General features: G+C 34.7%; 1 protein-coding gene across 6 annotated transcripts in view; it reads right to left on the bottom strand.

Moving 5' to 3' along the window:
- Positions 1 to 277: 277 nt before the first annotated feature.
- PAPOLA (poly(A) polymerase alpha) overlaps positions 278 to 18330 on the bottom strand; it is a 45871-nt gene continuing 27818 nt past the window's right edge. For 2 of the 6 annotated variants that reach the window (XM_072863926.1, XM_072863930.1), the window contains 10 exons: positions 16326 to 16379; positions 15428 to 15547; positions 13612 to 13721; positions 10728 to 10849; positions 8936 to 9078; positions 7500 to 7600; positions 5678 to 5898; positions 5215 to 5280; positions 3477 to 3551; positions 278 to 1289 (listed from right to left, as the gene is read on the bottom strand). In XM_072863926.1, the coding sequence (XP_072720027.1) occupies positions 1194 to 1289; positions 3477 to 3551; positions 5215 to 5280; positions 5678 to 5898; positions 7500 to 7600; positions 8936 to 9078; positions 10728 to 10849; positions 13612 to 13721; positions 15428 to 15547; positions 16326 to 16379 (1108 nt within the window). In that variant the 3' untranslated portion in view covers positions 278 to 1193. Of the gene's footprint in view, positions 1290 to 3210; positions 3313 to 3476; positions 3552 to 5214; positions 5281 to 5677; positions 5899 to 7499; positions 7601 to 8935; positions 9079 to 10727; positions 10850 to 13611; positions 13722 to 15427; positions 15548 to 16325; positions 16380 to 18330 lie in introns of all 6 variants that reach the window. The other 4 variants (XR_012042939.1, XM_072863928.1, XM_072863929.1 and 1 more) reach the window with 4 other exon arrangements.

The following is an 18330-nucleotide window of genomic DNA, read 5'->3' as shown; positions in this document are numbered from 1 at the left end:
GTAAAACTATTTCTGATGAACCATCTAAAAATAAAAAGGTTAAAATTCTTAGGGAAAAATCTTTTTGCCTTTATTTAAAATTTGAAGCTTTTTAATGCATACAGGACTTTTATGGAGTGTACAAAAATCATCTTATATTTAGTGATTCAAAGGCCATCAAGACAGGTGTTATATTTCACAGGCACGCAATTTTTACTTAAAACACTTTAGTCATGGGACAAAATTTTGAATTTGTGCCTACAGGCCACAAGATATTACGATTAGGTAAGGGGCAGGGGGGGGACACAAAAGAGGGTCTGGCTTTTTCTTGTTTTACATAAATAACTATTGTCCTATATGGTGCATACAAGCTGCAAAAAAACAAAACAAAACAACAACAAAAAAACCCCAAAACACCCCCCAAAATAAAACCACCAACATTAAACGCAAAAGCTTTTCCCAAGAAATAAAAGGATCAAAAAGGGAATAAGGAGTTCGATTAGCTCAAAGGAAAGTTTATTTGCTGTTTGATTGCTGATCTGTATGCACCTTAAAACAATCCTATAAATAAAAGTAGACCACATCTTAATCATGTCCCACCAATACCAAAACTTCCCAATTACTTCCTCAACATATGTCTTATAACCTCAAGATTTGACATTTCAATTTAAAGGCTTACTACTGCTTGATGGCAGTTGAACTAGATATACTATATACTTTGTTTTCAATGTATAGTATATCATAGAACGTCATCCAATTTGCAGATTACTACTATTGAAGAAATTCTTCAATAAAACAAAAGTGTATCAGCTGAAGATCTAAAATTAGTCATACTCCAATAAAAAAAGTACATAAAAGTGCATTTAAGGGATTCTTATGCCAGTTTTATCTCAATTTTGAAACAATGCATCAAACAAATTCAATCAGAATGTCAAATATGGCTACAAATAGTGTTCATGTTCTTAAAGGCAGTAATCCTTCGAAATATTTAATGCAACTGTTGCTAACACATTAATTGTACTCCTGGCTTCACATACTAACCTGGACTTCCAATCAAGTGGTGATTTTAGCCCAGAAAGGGAAGTGCACAAAATATACCTAAATCCATTTGCGATCGTGTTCTAGTCTTGCACCCTCCGTTCTCCTTTTTTTCTAGCATTAGAAGACAACAGGTTGAGTTGGCAGATACTGTTTATGGACCCCTGAGGTTGTTTTTACCGGTTCAATCTCAATTTTATTGAATTCTTGATAACAGGAATAGGATTTGCAGGGAGAGCAGGGATATCCGACAGGTCTGTACTGGGTGTTTTCTGAAAAGGAAAGAAGTTTGGTTGTATTTTAATGTTGTAAATATCAAAATAAAAATATTGTAGTAATTGGCACTAACTTTCAAAAACAAGATCTTTAGAAGAGTTTTTAAGAATATAGCAAGATAAGGATAATTACTAACTATAAATATAGAAGCAGATATTTCCTTTGCCTACACAGTCATTATTAAGGAAAATTTGTACAGGAGTCTTTCATAGTATGCATTTCCTTTTTTGACAACTGCAAGAAATTAGGAAGTGCTGCAGATAAAGCTGACCTTATTAATAACCTGTATTATAATAAAACATAATATCCACATAATAAGGGTGCTTGATCGGTGACATCTGCTATCTAATCTACATGTTTAATACTTAAAAATTCCTTTGAACAATTCAGTGTTAAGCCTCAGCCCCTTACAGATGAATGATGAAAAACTGTCCCCAATGCAAATATGTGTCTTCACACATTTATATTTCAGACTGTTTAAAAGCTCTTTACAGCCATATTTCCAACTTTTCATAATGGTTTAGATTTACATGGAAAACATACGATTAACTCTAACACAGTGCTATATGACTGCATTAAGAATTTCACCTTGAAAATAATCTGAACACTTTTTTCTCACTTAAGACTTAAATCCTATTCAGCAAAATTATATCTAAAGCCAAATAAAGGAAAACACAGAAAAGGAACACTCTCAAGATTCACTATGATTCATTAATTTCTCACATGCTTAACAAGCCTCTATTTTTTTTGTTTGGTTTTGTTGTTTGGGCTTTTTTTGTTTGTTTGTTTTTTAATTTTGAACTGTTTCTCTTCCACTTCAGCAGATTATTTGACATCATAATAACCCAGTTATTATGCATTACTTCCCATGATTTGTCAGAAAGTGTTTTCTTATGTTATAAACGTTCAAAATTAATATAAGGTACATTTGATACATGGGAAAAATTGCATTAAAATGACTGCTCTTAATCATTGTTTTATTAAAAAGAAATCAACCAAGTTAACACTGACTGATAAGGTAGCAAAGCACAATGCATCAAGGACTCAGGGCAAAATAGTTTTGACCTCCCGCCTCCCCCTGGCCCCCAGTAGCCCGCTCTGGTTGGTGCTGACCTGCGGTTTAACATGCTTCTATTTTCTGCAACATGAGCAGTGTTTTAAACAAAGCCAACAAGAAAACTGAAAAGTGACAGAAGAGGCCCACCGTTCTTTTGCAATTTCCAGATTACTTTCGCTAAAGTAACAACTACTCAATTTGTAAAAGCAACAAAGCTTTATATAATCATCCCTCAACAATAGGTGAAATAAACTTGGTGTACTAAATGATCTACAAATTTCCCTGAAGTAGTTTAGAGTGCCCATGTAACATCTAGAGTTTTTGCCAAGCAATTTTGGTACCTTTATTCAGTACTGCTCATATAGTTCAAAAAGTCTGATAACGAATACCATTAATGCTATTGCAATATATCTCCATTTTCAATCAATACATTTACTACACATCATTTAATGAGTAAAGTGTGCATAAAATGCTTTGTGATAGTGAAACTTGAATCAGTAGAGCACTAAGAGAAGATTAAAAATGCTAGTAAAGACAAAGATGTGTTCTCTAAAAGTTGTTACAATATTAGGAACAAAAATTTAAGTGAATGCCACAGAATTCTTAACTTAATGTCTATTTTTCCAATGCTCCTTACACTTATAATACCTGCAGTGAAGCAACACAGATGACTAATGAATTACAAGATTACAACTTCTCTCTTTCTCACGCCAAACATCAGAATCTGAAGTTACATTTCAGACATTCTCAAGTTCTACCAGGATATCTTTGAGCAGCAGCTATTTAAAGCATTTGTTTCCTTGTTAGAAAGGATTATTCTGTGATGTGCAAAGCACAAAGGAATAAACTGAGCCCCTTACTTTGAAGGCACAATTCAGAAGAGCGAATCCAGCTTCGGTCAGTTTGTATGGCAAGCCATACATGTTTAGCTACAATGCACATTCAATAAGATCAATGACCATCTAAAACACAAAAATTGTGACAGTAACAACAAGCAGTTTTCCATACAATGGATTTATATTAAAAATTATACATTTATTTTTAACATCTGGACTCATTTTAATGTCAATGTTTTCTCCATAGATTAGCACACACACACAGAGAAGTGTTATTTTTAAGACAGTACCTGAGGAGCTTGCAGAGAAGTTGTCTGAAGAGTTTCTGTTTGAGAATTAACATTCACTTCTGTCTCAAGTTGCTCCTAAAAAACCAAAAGCATCGACACAGTTACACCACTTCCAATTATAAAAGCTATTTATACAGAACTCCATTAGCCAGAACGCCTTAAGTTGTGCATATACAGCAAAAGAAAAAAAGGCAAGTATCGGTACTTGCTGCATTGGTACCCGTCCTTTTCTAATACAGAAACCACCACACTAGAGAATGTTCTGCTGATTAGGAATTTGACATCCACACAAGTTACATCACTTCTCAGTTGTCACTTCTATAACCACTTAATGCCTTTTATACAGAATCCTATAGGAAAACATTACATGTCATTCAACTCGTTAAAGACAAGAAGTGTAGTATCAAGGAAGACCATGTGAAAAGCTACTGAATTTGTTGCAAATTCAACTGCTTTTCCACTCCTTTCACCATTCTGCCAGAAAAGTTTTCCTGCTACTTTAATGGGTTGAATCAGCTTTCTGGATGAACAGATGAATGTCAGAGGCAGTTTTTCAGGCAAAACAGTGGGACTGCATGGCTAAAGCAGAACAGTGGCACATTCTCATTTTAATGAAAACAGCCTGTTAGTTAAAACTGTACCATTTAGTAAACCATACCCTAACAAAAAGGCATGCATTTCAATGGAGAAAAACCTACGTTTATATTAAAGAAGTTAATTCCTCCATTTCCTTCCATGCATATTAAGGACATCAGATTTAGAAGAGACTGACAATAAAAGCTAACAGGATTACCCATGTCTTTTATAATGATTGGTATCCAGAGGATCTATTTTCAATGTTAGGATTAAATGTTTACATGCATTTCTGCCTTCACCTGTCTTGAGTTCAAAGGGATTTCAAGGTGACTACATGACAAGATATAATTCCTTACTTAAGGGTGTGGAAACTATAAACCAAAGCACTTAAACACTTTAATAGATATTTTAATTTCTTGGTGTATTTTCCAGCATATTCCAAAGACAACAAAACATGCCCTATAAAAACTGTATACGCCCAAGTGGAGAGCTGCCATCATAAGGCTAAAGACAGACTTTCACCCTTTCTGTTCACCAATAAGCAGAAAAATTGTATGCTAAATTACAAGATACTGGAGGGGGACGCTTGAATCTCTGGAAGTCCCCAAAAGGTATGCTGTAGCTTCATACAACAATTTCACTATCAGAAAAGATTTATTTACCATCATATGATTTTTTTGTTTTTTTAAATCTAAAAAGCAAACAAGGTAGCACCTGGCTTCGGGATTCTCAGCCTAACATGCAAAAATCCCAATGGAATACACAGGACAACTGTTCTTTAGCTAAGTAACATACATAGAGTTCAGGATGCAGGCAAAGCAACACGTATCAACACATCCCTGATACAATTTCACAAATTTAAATATCAAAATCATCATAAATTTCTTCACTATGCATAACATCGTGTGAACAACCAGCAAAGAAATCACTGTCCTATGTGACCATGGATTCAGACTTAGCTTAGCCTGGCAGTGGGTAATGTACTGCAATTCATTAATATTGACATATACACTGAAAACACATATAATTTTGGTATCTTTACTGGAGAGTCTATATTATATCTACAAACAGTCTTAGTCATTCCTAGAGGGAAACACAGTAATTTTCACAAGGAAGAGTCCCGATTAAAATACACAAAATTGTATGGTCTAGGCATAGATACCTTCGCTTCCATTTTTTCATGCTCATTCAAATCTATACAGCTAGTATCTTCACTTATTTCATCCTGCTGAAATGCAAACAAACCCAGAAACTATTAAAAATCATAAAGACATATTTTAAAAAATCAACAAGAAAATAAGGTTGTAAAGTGTTTAAGACAGAACTAGTTGTAAGACTTAACGTTATACTCTAACAAAAAAAATTGCTTTTAAGACAAGAATTTAGAATCTAAGCATTTGTGCTAATGCTGTACATGTGTCATGTGATAAATATCAGCATAATAAAAACCCACTAACACCTAAGCAAGCTGAATACATAAAGCAGCAATGCAATCAGAGTAGGAAATATACACCCCATTTAACAAAATATTTGAAACCTGGAATATGAGAATCAGCACTTTGCAGCTGAAATGAATATTCAAAGTTTTGGGCATTGCTGTAATATGATCTCAAAATCTCAAATACCTCTTCAATTTTCATTTTCTTGGGAGACTCTTCTTTATGGGGAGAAGATCTCCTTTTTACTACTGTGACAGGGCTAGGCATTTTTGTTGCAACATTTCCTGAAGTTCTTGGTGATGGATTTAATAGATACGCTGAGGAAACAATTCTAGAGATGGTAGGCTTTGGTGGCGGAGAAATGGCTGGTTGTGTGGCAGTTTGAGGAATGCTTTCATTTGAAGTACCTATGGATAAAAAATTTAAAAAGCTTCAACAAGATGAGTTGACACAACCATTTCAGTTCAATCATTGGTATTTTTGGTCTCTATTCAAAACCACTGGTATCAAGTAGGCATCAAAGAAGCAGTACAGTTAGTGGTAAAAGCATCATGTTTGGAACAGCAGGTGTGCATACAAAGCACAGTTTAAGTTTCAAAGTCATTCAGAGAGACAACTCCTGCACCAGATACAGGGTAGCCATGTCAGTGACACTCTGCTTGGTCTAATTAACCCTGCTTAACAGCAGGGTATACTAGCCCCGACAGAGCTCTGTGCTAATACAACTATATTATTCTTGGTACCCAAAGAAGTTTTAGTGTTTCTATACTCAGCCATACATATGCATTGCCAAAGACTGCCTTAATCAAATCCAAGAGCAATCTGATACTCCCTTTGTCACTCAAACATGAAGTTTATGGTTTCTCAGGCTTAGAGTAAGCAATGACAGATATGAAGTCACCACAGAGCTTCAGATAAAGATCTGACATTCCATACAACTTCTTGAAAAATGCTCCATATGACAAAGCTCTACCTCATCAATTGCCTACCTCAAACCAGTAAGAGCACATAGGGAGATGCTCCAGGATGAGGAAAATTACACTGAGGAAATTTTTAATTAATAACTATCAGATGACTGCTTTTGATTAACCAAAATACAAGAATTAACAACTTCTGATATGCTTCTAAATCTAAAAAAACAGCCATGCTATTTAAGGTCTACTTAGTGCACATGGACAAACTTACTCACATTGATGCACCTGTGACTTACGATAAAAATCAGAGAACAGTAAGACTCCACTGTACCACATGACAGAGTGAAATACGAAAGATCTCATCTTGAAAGGCTAACCAGTTGGTCCCCTCTTCCATCTATCTATTTCTGACTTGCTCCTTGTATACAGCTAAAAGTTCCATCAAAAAAGAGTAGCTGATTCTGCTAAGTGAACGTTTTCACCAGATGTCTTTGTTCTTTCACCAAAAAGTCAACTTTTAAAAATTTTTTTTAAAGTATTAAGTGACATGTACTTTTTCTTGTAGAAAACATGGAGCATAAAGTCAGCACACACAGTGGGACATATTTGAAAAGACGTCAGTAAGGAGCATGTGTTCTGCTTACATCTGAGCCTTTTTCATTCCCAGAATCAATTTCATGAAGAACAAGGAGCAGGAACATGGGAGCACAGATTACAGACAGTACAGAACCACCTCTTGGGTTTAAACTATAAAAAGGATTAAAAATACATAGAAAAATTGCTCTTCAGACTTTAGATAGTTTTTCCTCATTTGACCAACTGAACTACAGACCTGCATCAGGTCATTGGAAAACTATTGCTATTGTGAATGGCAAATATAAATCCCTAACAATAAAAGAATAAACAAATATCGCGGCACAAAATATTCCACCATGATTCCCTAACTCCTAAAGAAGTTAGTTAAATCTGTCTATCAAGGAGAACATGTTACAGCACGTGTTAAGGAAAGACCTCAAACTGGAGGAAAACCTGCTTTATAAAAGTTAACAAAAAAAAAAATCAATAGAAACAATACACTATGCCATTTTCCTTACCCCCTGAGCTTTCACTGGAATTTATTTGTGGCACAGTGACTTCAGAAGCCTGTATGTTGGTCACAGATGCTGCTGTTACAGCTGGCGCAGGACTGCTTCTGCTAAAAAGAAAAACGACAAAATGCTGAACATTAGTAAAGCTACGGTGCTATATGATCCACCTTTCATCACATCATATGCATAGCCAGTAACCATAGCTGATAGAATTTTACCTACATTACAGAGCAGAGCTTATAATACTACATCACAGTAGGAAGACAGAAATGAGCATTGGCAATCTACTATGAAACTTGAGCAATGGAAGCTATTTAAAGTATTTAATCTGAATCACTTCAGGGAGAGTTTTTTACACCAGTAAGAAGTTGCATTCAAAAAAATGTAAAAATTAAGGCAGTCTGCCCAAATAAGGTGCAGGGGAAAATGTAGCAACTGTTTTCCTGAAGGATGGAACAAAACCAGTGTAGAACTAGAACAGAAAGTTTGTTTTCAATCTACACACACCATTATGACTATGATTTCAGCCTGGACTTCCCAGCAAAGGCCTGGGATTTCACATGACAAAAAAAATGGTTTTTCATTTGAGAAATAGGGAAGCAGTATGTGCCTAAAATCAACGCAGGGCAATTTCCACTTCAAGTGTGACAACCTAGATATCATAGACTTGTTCTAATAGCATGGTCAGTGGCATCAACTATTGAAAATCATTTACCAAGGAACACTAAAAGAGCACTTGTCAAAAGGAAAAAGTTTAGTGAACTTAAGTATTTTATCCTACACAACATCCTATAATATACATCTAATACTGCACAATGGTAGGAGATTGACATTAACTTCTCAATGTATCAAATGGACAAACATGAGACTCTTGAAAGAAGAGAGAGTAGGATTCATTTTACTTGGGCAAATTGAAGTTTAGATAGGAAAAGACTTAATACTGAAAGTTAGGATTAAGATAAACATTAATATGAACACTTTGAAAATACAATGGAAAATTATGTTCCTAAGCTTAATTTGCATAGATATCATCAGTAATAGCAGTAGCACTACTAATTTCCCACAGAAAGCCTAAACTTCTCTGTCTCACATTTTGATCCAAAACTCACATAACTCTTCCTCACTCTCACACCTCGATGTCCTGCTCACTACCTCTCACAGCCTCCTACTGCAGTGTCCCCAAGTTTTTATATCACCTTGTTCTTCTAAGCATTTTTACCCAACTCTATAATTCCTCATCTGAAGTCCAATGCCATGCTCCCTATACCCTAAATTTAGCCCTGCTCTAGTGCTCAAACTGGAAATAAGAACGTCTGCAAGCTCCAGTTTGGAACATTCACACCTTGATAACTGTAGTATCTTGCACATGCAGTATTTGCTATGCTTTTAACACAAGTAATTCAGGAACAGAAAGCAGCAACAAGACTGAAAGTCTTCATTACCCCTGAGAACTTCCAGAACTGTTCAATGGACTCGTCTTCATAGCACTAGTAGGCGAAGGCACAGACGTGCTGTTATCGCTGTCCATAGACAAGTCTAGGCTGCTGTCATTCAGAGCTGTCAACCTGATCCCTTCTGTCGAATGCTGCAATGCAGAAGACAAAAGAAAACTACATTAGTCCTATTAAGGGCTTAAAAATCAAAGATTCAAATGATGTAATATTTCAGTTATGCAAAATGTTAGCTGTTACATTTGTGAAGAAAAAAGAAATGAGAGGTGATTTAACAGTGATGAGCTTCCACCATGAACTAAGCATGTACGTGTGCCTTAAATGCAGTTAAATTTAAGTACATTTTTAGAAAAAAGCACCCTGAAAGTAGGAGCATTTGAAAATGCAAAACATAAATGGACAATTTTCAAATCCTTTTACATGTAAATAATCCACTATCCCATCACTACAAGCATTTACATTTTCACGTTCCCAATTCAGGTACAGATTTGTCTGAACCAATGAGGTTCAAAAACATAAGATAAACTGTTATGATATTTAGTGACTGTATTTTCAGCTTTATTTCAAGTTTCTTTGGTTTTGTGGGCTTATAGATACTGCTTTCATTAACTTCAAAGTAACACTGATGTACACCAAAACCACAATTAATACAAAGAATTTAAAGACTGATTTTAACTCAGTCAGTGGAAAAGAAAAACCCTCCTCTGACACAGTACTACTTAAAGAGATGCATTACTTAATATTCACCACTGTCCTCTGAAACATATTACAGATTTACACTTGGTTTCAATACAAGATTTCCTATTCTTTAGAAAAGCAGTTAATATAAAAACAGCTACAGTAATAAAGCATGTTATTCAGATATACCTAAAACAGAGTATGTAACAGTGGTTTAGCTATTCACAAAAACAAGCAAACCTGTATTGCTCTCAGATTAAGCTAACACAAAGAAGCAGGGATTTTGAAATACAGACTAAATTGTTAAATTCAATTTTCCACCCCCTTCTTTCTGCCTCCACTGAAAGTAAATCACATCCAACACAACAGCTTAATTAAAAATTTTGCTACCATTCTCATGTATGGCCACACAGGTAAACTATAAATTGAGGGGAAAATAACCCTAGCTAGGCAACGGGCAACTTCCTGATATCAAAACTGTCATTTAAATCTTTTACTCTTAATTAAAAGAGTATACAATACCACAAGCTGCCAATTTGCAGGCTGAAGAATACTTTCCTTCAAATTACCCTCAAAGTATTCAACCTCACCATCTTATGTACAAAAAGGCAGCAACAAGTTCAACATTCTACTCTGCTTCCATTTCATGACTTGCAATTTTACATTTAGGAGACTTACAGGAAAATCTAAGTAATAACAACTTAAGAGGAAAAAGCTGGAGAGATAGCAAGAATTGCTTGACCGATTGTTCTATTGGTATTGTTACAGATGCTTCTTTTAGGCGACCTGCATGTTAAAATACCAGGAGAGCTTTAAAACCTTATTATTACACTGTTTTAAAGCTGTTTAGTTTAGGAAGGCCAACAAAATACGATATTTCAGCCAGACCTGAAGATATTATCCATGTTGTTGATATTCTGGGAAATCTAGTATTATATTTAGTGCATTTGGTAATACTGCTACAGTCAAATGAGATCACATTGCTTATACAGGTAAAACTAAGCTTTCAAAATGTGATTTTAGTTCATTGATTAGTAAATCTAAAAAACTGAGAAATCATTTCTCAATAGCATTTTTATTGCTCTCAAATATTAGTCAAATTTACCTTTTTCCTTTTCTGAAGCACGTGATTAGGTAGCAGTTGGTGAAGTTGCTTACGTTTCACATGCCTTGCAGCAATCTTCATATCCATCTCAAACATCTTGCTGTTTATTGCTTGCCTATAAACTACACAATTAGAATAACATTAAGACATATTGAAGCATTTTGCAAAGTCCACTTACTTGCCCAGGCAGAAACAATTTGCATTTCAGAACATTTATTACCCTCAAGAACAAGCATAGCATTTCCTCATTCTGGAGGAAGAAAGTGAACTGCCTACTATGCCAGCACTGATAGTACAAACACTAAAATGTTACTTTGGAAACAGGTGACCTGTTTTCCAAAAAAAAAAAAACAAACCAAAAATACCAAACCACCTTGCAAGCACACAGTTCTCTAAACTATATTGTTAACAAGTTTTAACAGTAACAGCTCTGAAGTGAATTCTTCATTACATCTCAAAGGGACTAGAGATAGAAATAAGATTTCCTCATAAGAATTACAGTATTTACATAAAACTATTTTCTTCACAGTAGATTCAGTTTTTATTTATGCAGCTCCTACAACAAATGGGTTCTAATTCAGGAGTTTACTGCTTGTGTGCCAGCTAATATATTACAAATAATTCTGGCAAATCGGATAGCACTACGTTTTTATACAAAAGTGATTTATGTTTGTTTTTTTCTGCTGTGTTTTGGGTTTTTTTGGTTGGTTTGCTTTGGGGTTTTTTTGTCTTTGTTTTTAAATTATATCTACTGTAATGAGCTATTTCTCTTCACCTCAGAACATTTAGTTCAGGTGAGTCAACACAGTTAGTGCTAGTAAAGGAACTACACTACAACCCAACATCTTGGGTTCAAGTAAAGCCAGGTAAAAATGAAGAATTTGTTGTTCTTTCACATGGACTTTCTATACAATGTTGGACAAAGCTACAGCAGACACATGAATAAAAAAAATTGTTCTGTAGATCTTAAATACAAAAACTTAAGAGGTATCTCCCTTATTCACTGTTTATTCTACAAACATTAAGGAATCTCATTGAAAAGGCTGTGAACATGTAATTAAAAAGCTGTTAAGAGACAAACACACAAAGAGCTCAATGAATACTGCATGTTAAAGAGCCTACAACACTAATTCTTGGTATTGAAGAAGCTCATAAAGCCTCTGTGTAAAAGATCATACAAGTTACAGTTAAGGTAGGGGCATGCTCAGGAAAGCCAGACGTAGTTAAAGCATTCCATATTCCTGACATTAGGTCTTACCAAAGTTTCAATACAAGGAAAACCTAGCCCACTCTTCATGGCTCTCTTCCTCCCCCTGCTCCCACTAAAAAGCAAGCTATTCCCCAATTTCAATCTTGAAAATGGTTTGGTAGTTGTCATAAGATCTTAGGATCTATTCCAAAAGACAGGGTGAACAGAAGTTTTTGGGATGGGTTAAAAACAATGAAGACAGACCCACGTTAACTTGAGATGACACAGAAACACACAGCACACAAACAGAAATTGTTTGCTAGTTGGTTACCTTTGGAAGTGTATTTACAAATTGAACAAAAAACTATGCATCACAGTCTACAATGATTTTGATGAAATGTTACTTCATTTAAAATTGCATATGTTTAGACAAATTTAGTGAATGTAGTGCAAGTAAATCAGATTCAAAAATCATAACTGCAAGTTTTAGTATTTTCATACCAAAAACCTGACAAGTACACTATTGAAATATCTGTTTATAAACAATAAGAGACCTGAGAAACTGTAATTCATAGATTCCTTTACTCCTTCAAAGCAGCAGCCAAGCTATTATGCTTTTTCTAAATTCTCAAAAATTAGGATATGTCTATAGTTGCACCTTCACCACTTACAATCAAAAGGAATATTCTATCTCTCAAGAAGATAAAAATCCCTTTGACTGAAAAAGGCATATATATGTACACACACACACAAACCCTCCACTGTAGCTATATATGACAATGAAGAACTTTCAAACCTTGGCATGATTTACTTAAAAATATATATGTATATTTGTATTATATTCACTCATACACCCACACCAGATGGGTGGTGGTGTACAATTTCCTCACTTCCAGTCTTACTGAGTCTTAGAAATCCAGAGACCAGGGTTGCATTAGGTAGCACTTGAACCTATACCTTTAACTCTGTAAACATGTAACACTTGAGCCTTAACTGTTATTTGTTTAAAAAAGATATTGCAAATTTATTAGATAAGCCTGTCAAACATACTGTCAAACATCCTTTCTTAGTCTTAGACTGTGGAGTGTCACACTCTCCAGCTGTTACCAATTCTTTGCTTACAAATTTCTTATGCATGTTCTGTATTATTTTCGTGAATCAAAAAGTAAACACCGGAAAAAGAAAAAATGTTTCGTGCACTGAGTGTTGGGCATGAAAGTAAAAGTTACTGAACCAACTAGCTAGTATGAAATGCCATGGAATAAAAGGCATTTTGTTCTAGAGTCTACTAGATGCTCAGCCTTAATCCACTGATAAATTCAGTTTCAACAAGTAATAAACTATACACATATTGTCAAAATGAGGTTAGGCTAGGTAGTTTGCATATGATAACCAGTTTGTCTGTTTAATAAAGATCACAATATAATGTACTATTTTTAGTAAGATCTGAAAGATCTGTATGCATCATTTTAATCAGTTTTAATGAAAACAAACTGAAAATTATTAGTCTGAAGTGTCTAGAAGCATTAGAACTCATTAAAACTGTATTTCATTAAATAACACCCTAACTCCTTAGCTGAATCCTTCATTCTATGTCTAGATACAATTCTACTACTGAAGCATACTACATTATGAACAAAGACAATAACTTCAACAAGTTTATTAATACCAGAACATCTAGAAAGCTAAACTCACCTGTGTCTGTGAAAGACTGAATGTCGTAGGTAAGATCAACACTTAAATTTTCAGAATTTTCGGTTTTCTTAAACACCAACCCAATCACCCACATTGTACGGTACTCTTCCCTGGAAAATTTTACATAAAACGGTCATATAATACTGACAGAAGAACTGAATAATCTAATTAGTTATCTGCTGCAATAGACAACAGTTATACATTTTAGCTCCACTAGCAATGGGGAACTAGCCATAGAAAGACAAAAAACAAAGGCGACTTAACGCCATTCCCTTTTCATTCGCAATGCAAAATAAGTCATGAAACACTGACACATCTATCTCCAGCAAACTTAATGAACTAAGATCCTCAGTAGATTACTTCATTCAACTGTGCTTCTGTATAGTTTCTCTCATTTTTAGGAGTTACAACTAGCCATCGCAACTGTAAAGGAAATAGATTTGAAAGATGACAGATTTTCAGCACCTGATCCTGAAAGTAGTTAGAATCTGTTCCCTGACTAAACAACTTCCATTTTGCCACCTAAAGTTGTCTTCTACTCTCAAATTTCTTAGCTGTAACTCACCAAAAAGTGCAGTTTTCAGGTAAGAAGAGCCTCCCTTTGACAGTTCACCTTCACATAATATACATGGAAGATGAACAATTATATTCTATTACAGAATGTAGTGTAACACTTCTATAGCAGCTCAAGACATTTAAGGTTTTAATTCAAATGTCTCTTCCCTGTAAGACTATTTCAGAAGAACACTGTTTTCCAATCAATCAATGAACAAGTTTAGGCAGGCACGTGGAAGAACATACATTGTTTACACTGGGAAAACGAACTTTTCTAAAAGCATTGCCCACATCAAGTCCTCTGAAATAAGAGCTAATTGGAGCCTGTGATTATGCAGGCAGTTGTAGCTGTATTTACCCACTAAAATGGTGCTGACGAGGTACTGCCTGCTTTTGTCCAATTTCACTTGGAACATGCATGTAATTTATGTATGTAACTTTCAAAAAAAATGTAGCACCATACTGTCACTTGAAGCAGCTGATGTCTGGAAAAGGCTGTGTGGAAGATAAACAAGGCTTTTCACATTTCCCAGTGAAAACAAAAATTTCTTCCCCATTTTCATGCTTCACACAAAAATGTGATTCCTTACAAGTTAATTACAACACTATCTAGAAATCAAATAAAGTCTTAAAAAAAGGCCCACACACCTACAGTCATTGTTTTGAGTGGGGGAGGAAGAGATGGCAGAGAGGGGAAGGAGTTGAAAAACATATATAATCCTAAACATTTTTAAGTGTTTGGTATTCTCTCCACTGTTTCTACATCCCAAGGAATTCTAACATCAGCCATTACCAAGTTTAAATGATATGCATTCTCAACTGCTAAATTTAATAACATTAAATGTACTTAGTTACTCAAGATTTCGGTTCTACTGTGCCTGATATTCTACCCGATTCTCAGTGCTGCCTCATAATTAAAACTGTCTTATCAACTGATGCTAGATGCTCAAACAACAGCAGCTAAGTAGCAGTAGCTAACATTAATTACTACTAAGAAATTACACAATTAATACAGTTATTAGCAAAAATACATTATTTTCTTAAAGCTATTTTCTGGCTTCAAAATATTCTTATACAGAATAAAGAATATCTAATTTTACAAATAGTACTTGAGAAGAGCTTAAAACAGTTTGCCTTTAGATGTTGTCATTAAAACTTAATCCATTTAAGATTCTATAAAAATGCTAGTTTATTTATTAATGAATTGGTATTTTAGCTAAGTTAGTTCCTTGCCATTACATGAAAAAACAGTTTTGCTTACTTGTCAGGATTCTCCTTGGGTGCTGGGAATGACTGTGGATTCACATGAGCCAGTGTAATGAATTCATTCTTCTCCAGGTTTCCAACTAGAATACGGATTTTTGATTCCACCAAGCCCACCCTGCATAAATGTCATTTATTAGCAAGGTCTCATTAATATGAAATAATAGAAGTATCTAACATCATATATCAGGATAAAATCCTCAACATTCTCCTTATACCAATATTTGAGACTACAAATGAACTAGTGCACTATACATGACAGACTAATTCAGATCAATAAACCAAGTGAATGCGTTACAAAAACTAATGCAAGGAAAGCTTAAGAATGCCCTGAAGCTCTCATTATGGCCTCATTTTACAAATGGAATTAAATAGCAAGACATTACACATCAAGTAAAAGGCAGTCAGCAAGAAACTCCTACATATTTCTCCAATATTCTTTTTATTTCAGATTAATTTTAAAGTTGAAGAAGTTCCCAATATCTGACAATCTTAAAACTTCTCTAATACAAAGAGCAGAAACAAGGGGAAAAAGGTATTTTTGTTTTGAGAAATAGTATTTCAAGAAAGTGAAAACAAACCTCCTCACACTGCTTATTAAAAAAAGTGCCTAAGGCTTAAGAAAATAAGATTTGTAAAGTGAACCTGACAGTGCTGTAAAGCAAAATTCAAGCAACAGCCTTCACTCCCTGGTTCTTCATTTTTACTGTTTTTCAAAAATGTGTACCACCGTCATCCATTTAATTTTGAAACACTGAAGCTCCACTTCGTTTCATTAAAAAGATACCAGATACACTAGATATTCCCTTGCATCCAAGGTTGACAGACTTTTGTTTGGTTGGTTTTGTTGTTTGGCGTTTTTTGTTTTTCTTTTAAATAGCAAGCATTATACTCACCATTCTAGTCGCTGTTTTTCTGTCGGTGCGCTTGCTAGAAGTACAATATAATGCCTTTGGAGATAAAGACAATATGCTATTCTATTTATACTTCTAAAACTAAACATTCAAACCTTAATATTAAAACTTTGCACTAAGTTCTACATTGCAAACTACAGATTATTAGCTTAAGTATATACCCTATAATAAAATTAAGCATTGTTAAGTAGACAAAGGGACTATGTCCCCCAAGCGTGTGACTAATGGACTTCTCGAAACATTTCAGATTTTGGGACATTTGCAACTACACTTTAATACCAGTAACCTTAATAAAAGGCTAGGAATGTAGCACTAGTTGAAAAACAGTACAGATATTTCAATACCTAATGAGATTAGGGATTTAACTGACTACTAGAGATTCCTTGCAAGTAAAAACAATTGTTCACAACCATCTATACATGTCAGTTGTCTCAGTCACAACATTCTTTCTGAATAGTTAGAAGAGTGGTTAGCACATATGCATTCAAAGTCAAAAATAACACTATCAAATGTGGTTTAAAAAAATTTTGTATCTGCATTTTAGAATTGTCTGAAGACACTTATCTGAAACTTCACAAGGAATGTTTCCTCTGATGATAATCCTTAAGCTCTCAATTATATTCCAGGATAATCAGTATATACCCACTGTAAGTAAATTCCAAAGAAACAGTATACAAAGCAAGAATGGTATTTTGAACAAAGAAGCCCAAGGACTATGGAACAGGAGATGATTACTTTTAACTTGAGTTCATAACGAGGGAGGTGGGGGAACCTTACATGTCTACAGTCAGGTTTTTCAGAAGTTTATCTGGGAAGTCTACATTAACATCCTAAGTCATCCAACTTGGCATTACTCTATACTGATATGCTCGCTACATTTAGGTATCTTCAGAGCAGATTTAAAGAACAGTAGTAACATGAGGGATTAGACCCTAGTTCATATACCTCATAGAAAGGAACACAAGGCCAATGATGGTGAAAAACTATGATGCAGAGTCCGATGCTACAGGCCTTCAAATCGTAACGGTAAATCAAAATATCAAATCAGTAACTACATGTTTCTGTACTTAGCTTTAAGTGGCAAGAGAAGAAAAAAAACCTGCAAAATGCTAGAGTCCTCTGAATTCAGGCAGAGAATGTAAAGAAAATAAGAGGACTGGAAAAGAGAGATTTGGAGAAACTTCTTCCCCCTTCTGAACAGGGCATTTTATCTACTTATCTTTTGCATTTTGGCAGTATTAACTGCTTCATACAAAAATATTAAGGAGTTTTTCCTGTCATCTTATTGAAATCCTCATTTTAGTTACTTGTAGGATACCATGACTCAACCATTTATATCCCTTAAAAAACAAAAGAAAAAAGCAAAGAAAAAATAAGGGTCCTTTACTCAAATTCTGTATGAGAAGTTACTAGTTTCTAATACCAATTTCTTCCAAGGAGTACTAAATATGCAAAACTATCATCCACCATAAGATTCCTACATCATACATACCACACACACTTGCAGAATGTTTGATTTAGTAGGAAAGACAACTTAAGCTTTTTGTTGTTTTTAGCCATGTATGAACTGAAAGAGACATCTCAAATCTGCAAGTATTTGAAGAAACTCATCTTCCAGTTACTTATTAAAAGCAGCTCTTTGAAACAAGCTTACGAAGAACAATTTAAAAAAAAATTTCAATTTGACTGTCTAAAAGCCTCAACTAGCTGGTGAGCACCTAGAAAAAACACCCCTAAGCCTCATTTATGAAAATACGTATAATAATTAGCTATTTTTGCTCACGTAGTGCTAGCTGAAAAAGAAAAGATGCAATTTCTTCCCCCCCCCACCCCCCCCCCACCCCCAACTGTTAAACAGTGCTGAGAAGGAATCAATCACTGGAAATCTGCTATTGCCATTTTCAGTAAAACTTAAATAGCACAAGCCGTTAAAAATTAAGACATACTTAGAGTCCAAGGTCTCACTGCTAAACTTTATAAAGACAAG

This window comes from Ciconia boyciana, chromosome 6 (genome assembly GCF_034638445.1).
Source record: "Ciconia boyciana chromosome 6, ASM3463844v1, whole genome shotgun sequence".
In the NCBI taxonomy this organism is placed as follows: domain Eukaryota; kingdom Metazoa; phylum Chordata; class Aves; order Ciconiiformes; family Ciconiidae; genus Ciconia; species Ciconia boyciana.
Note: the sequence above shows the minus strand (reverse complement) of the source record. Positions and strands in the feature narration are given on the sequence as shown.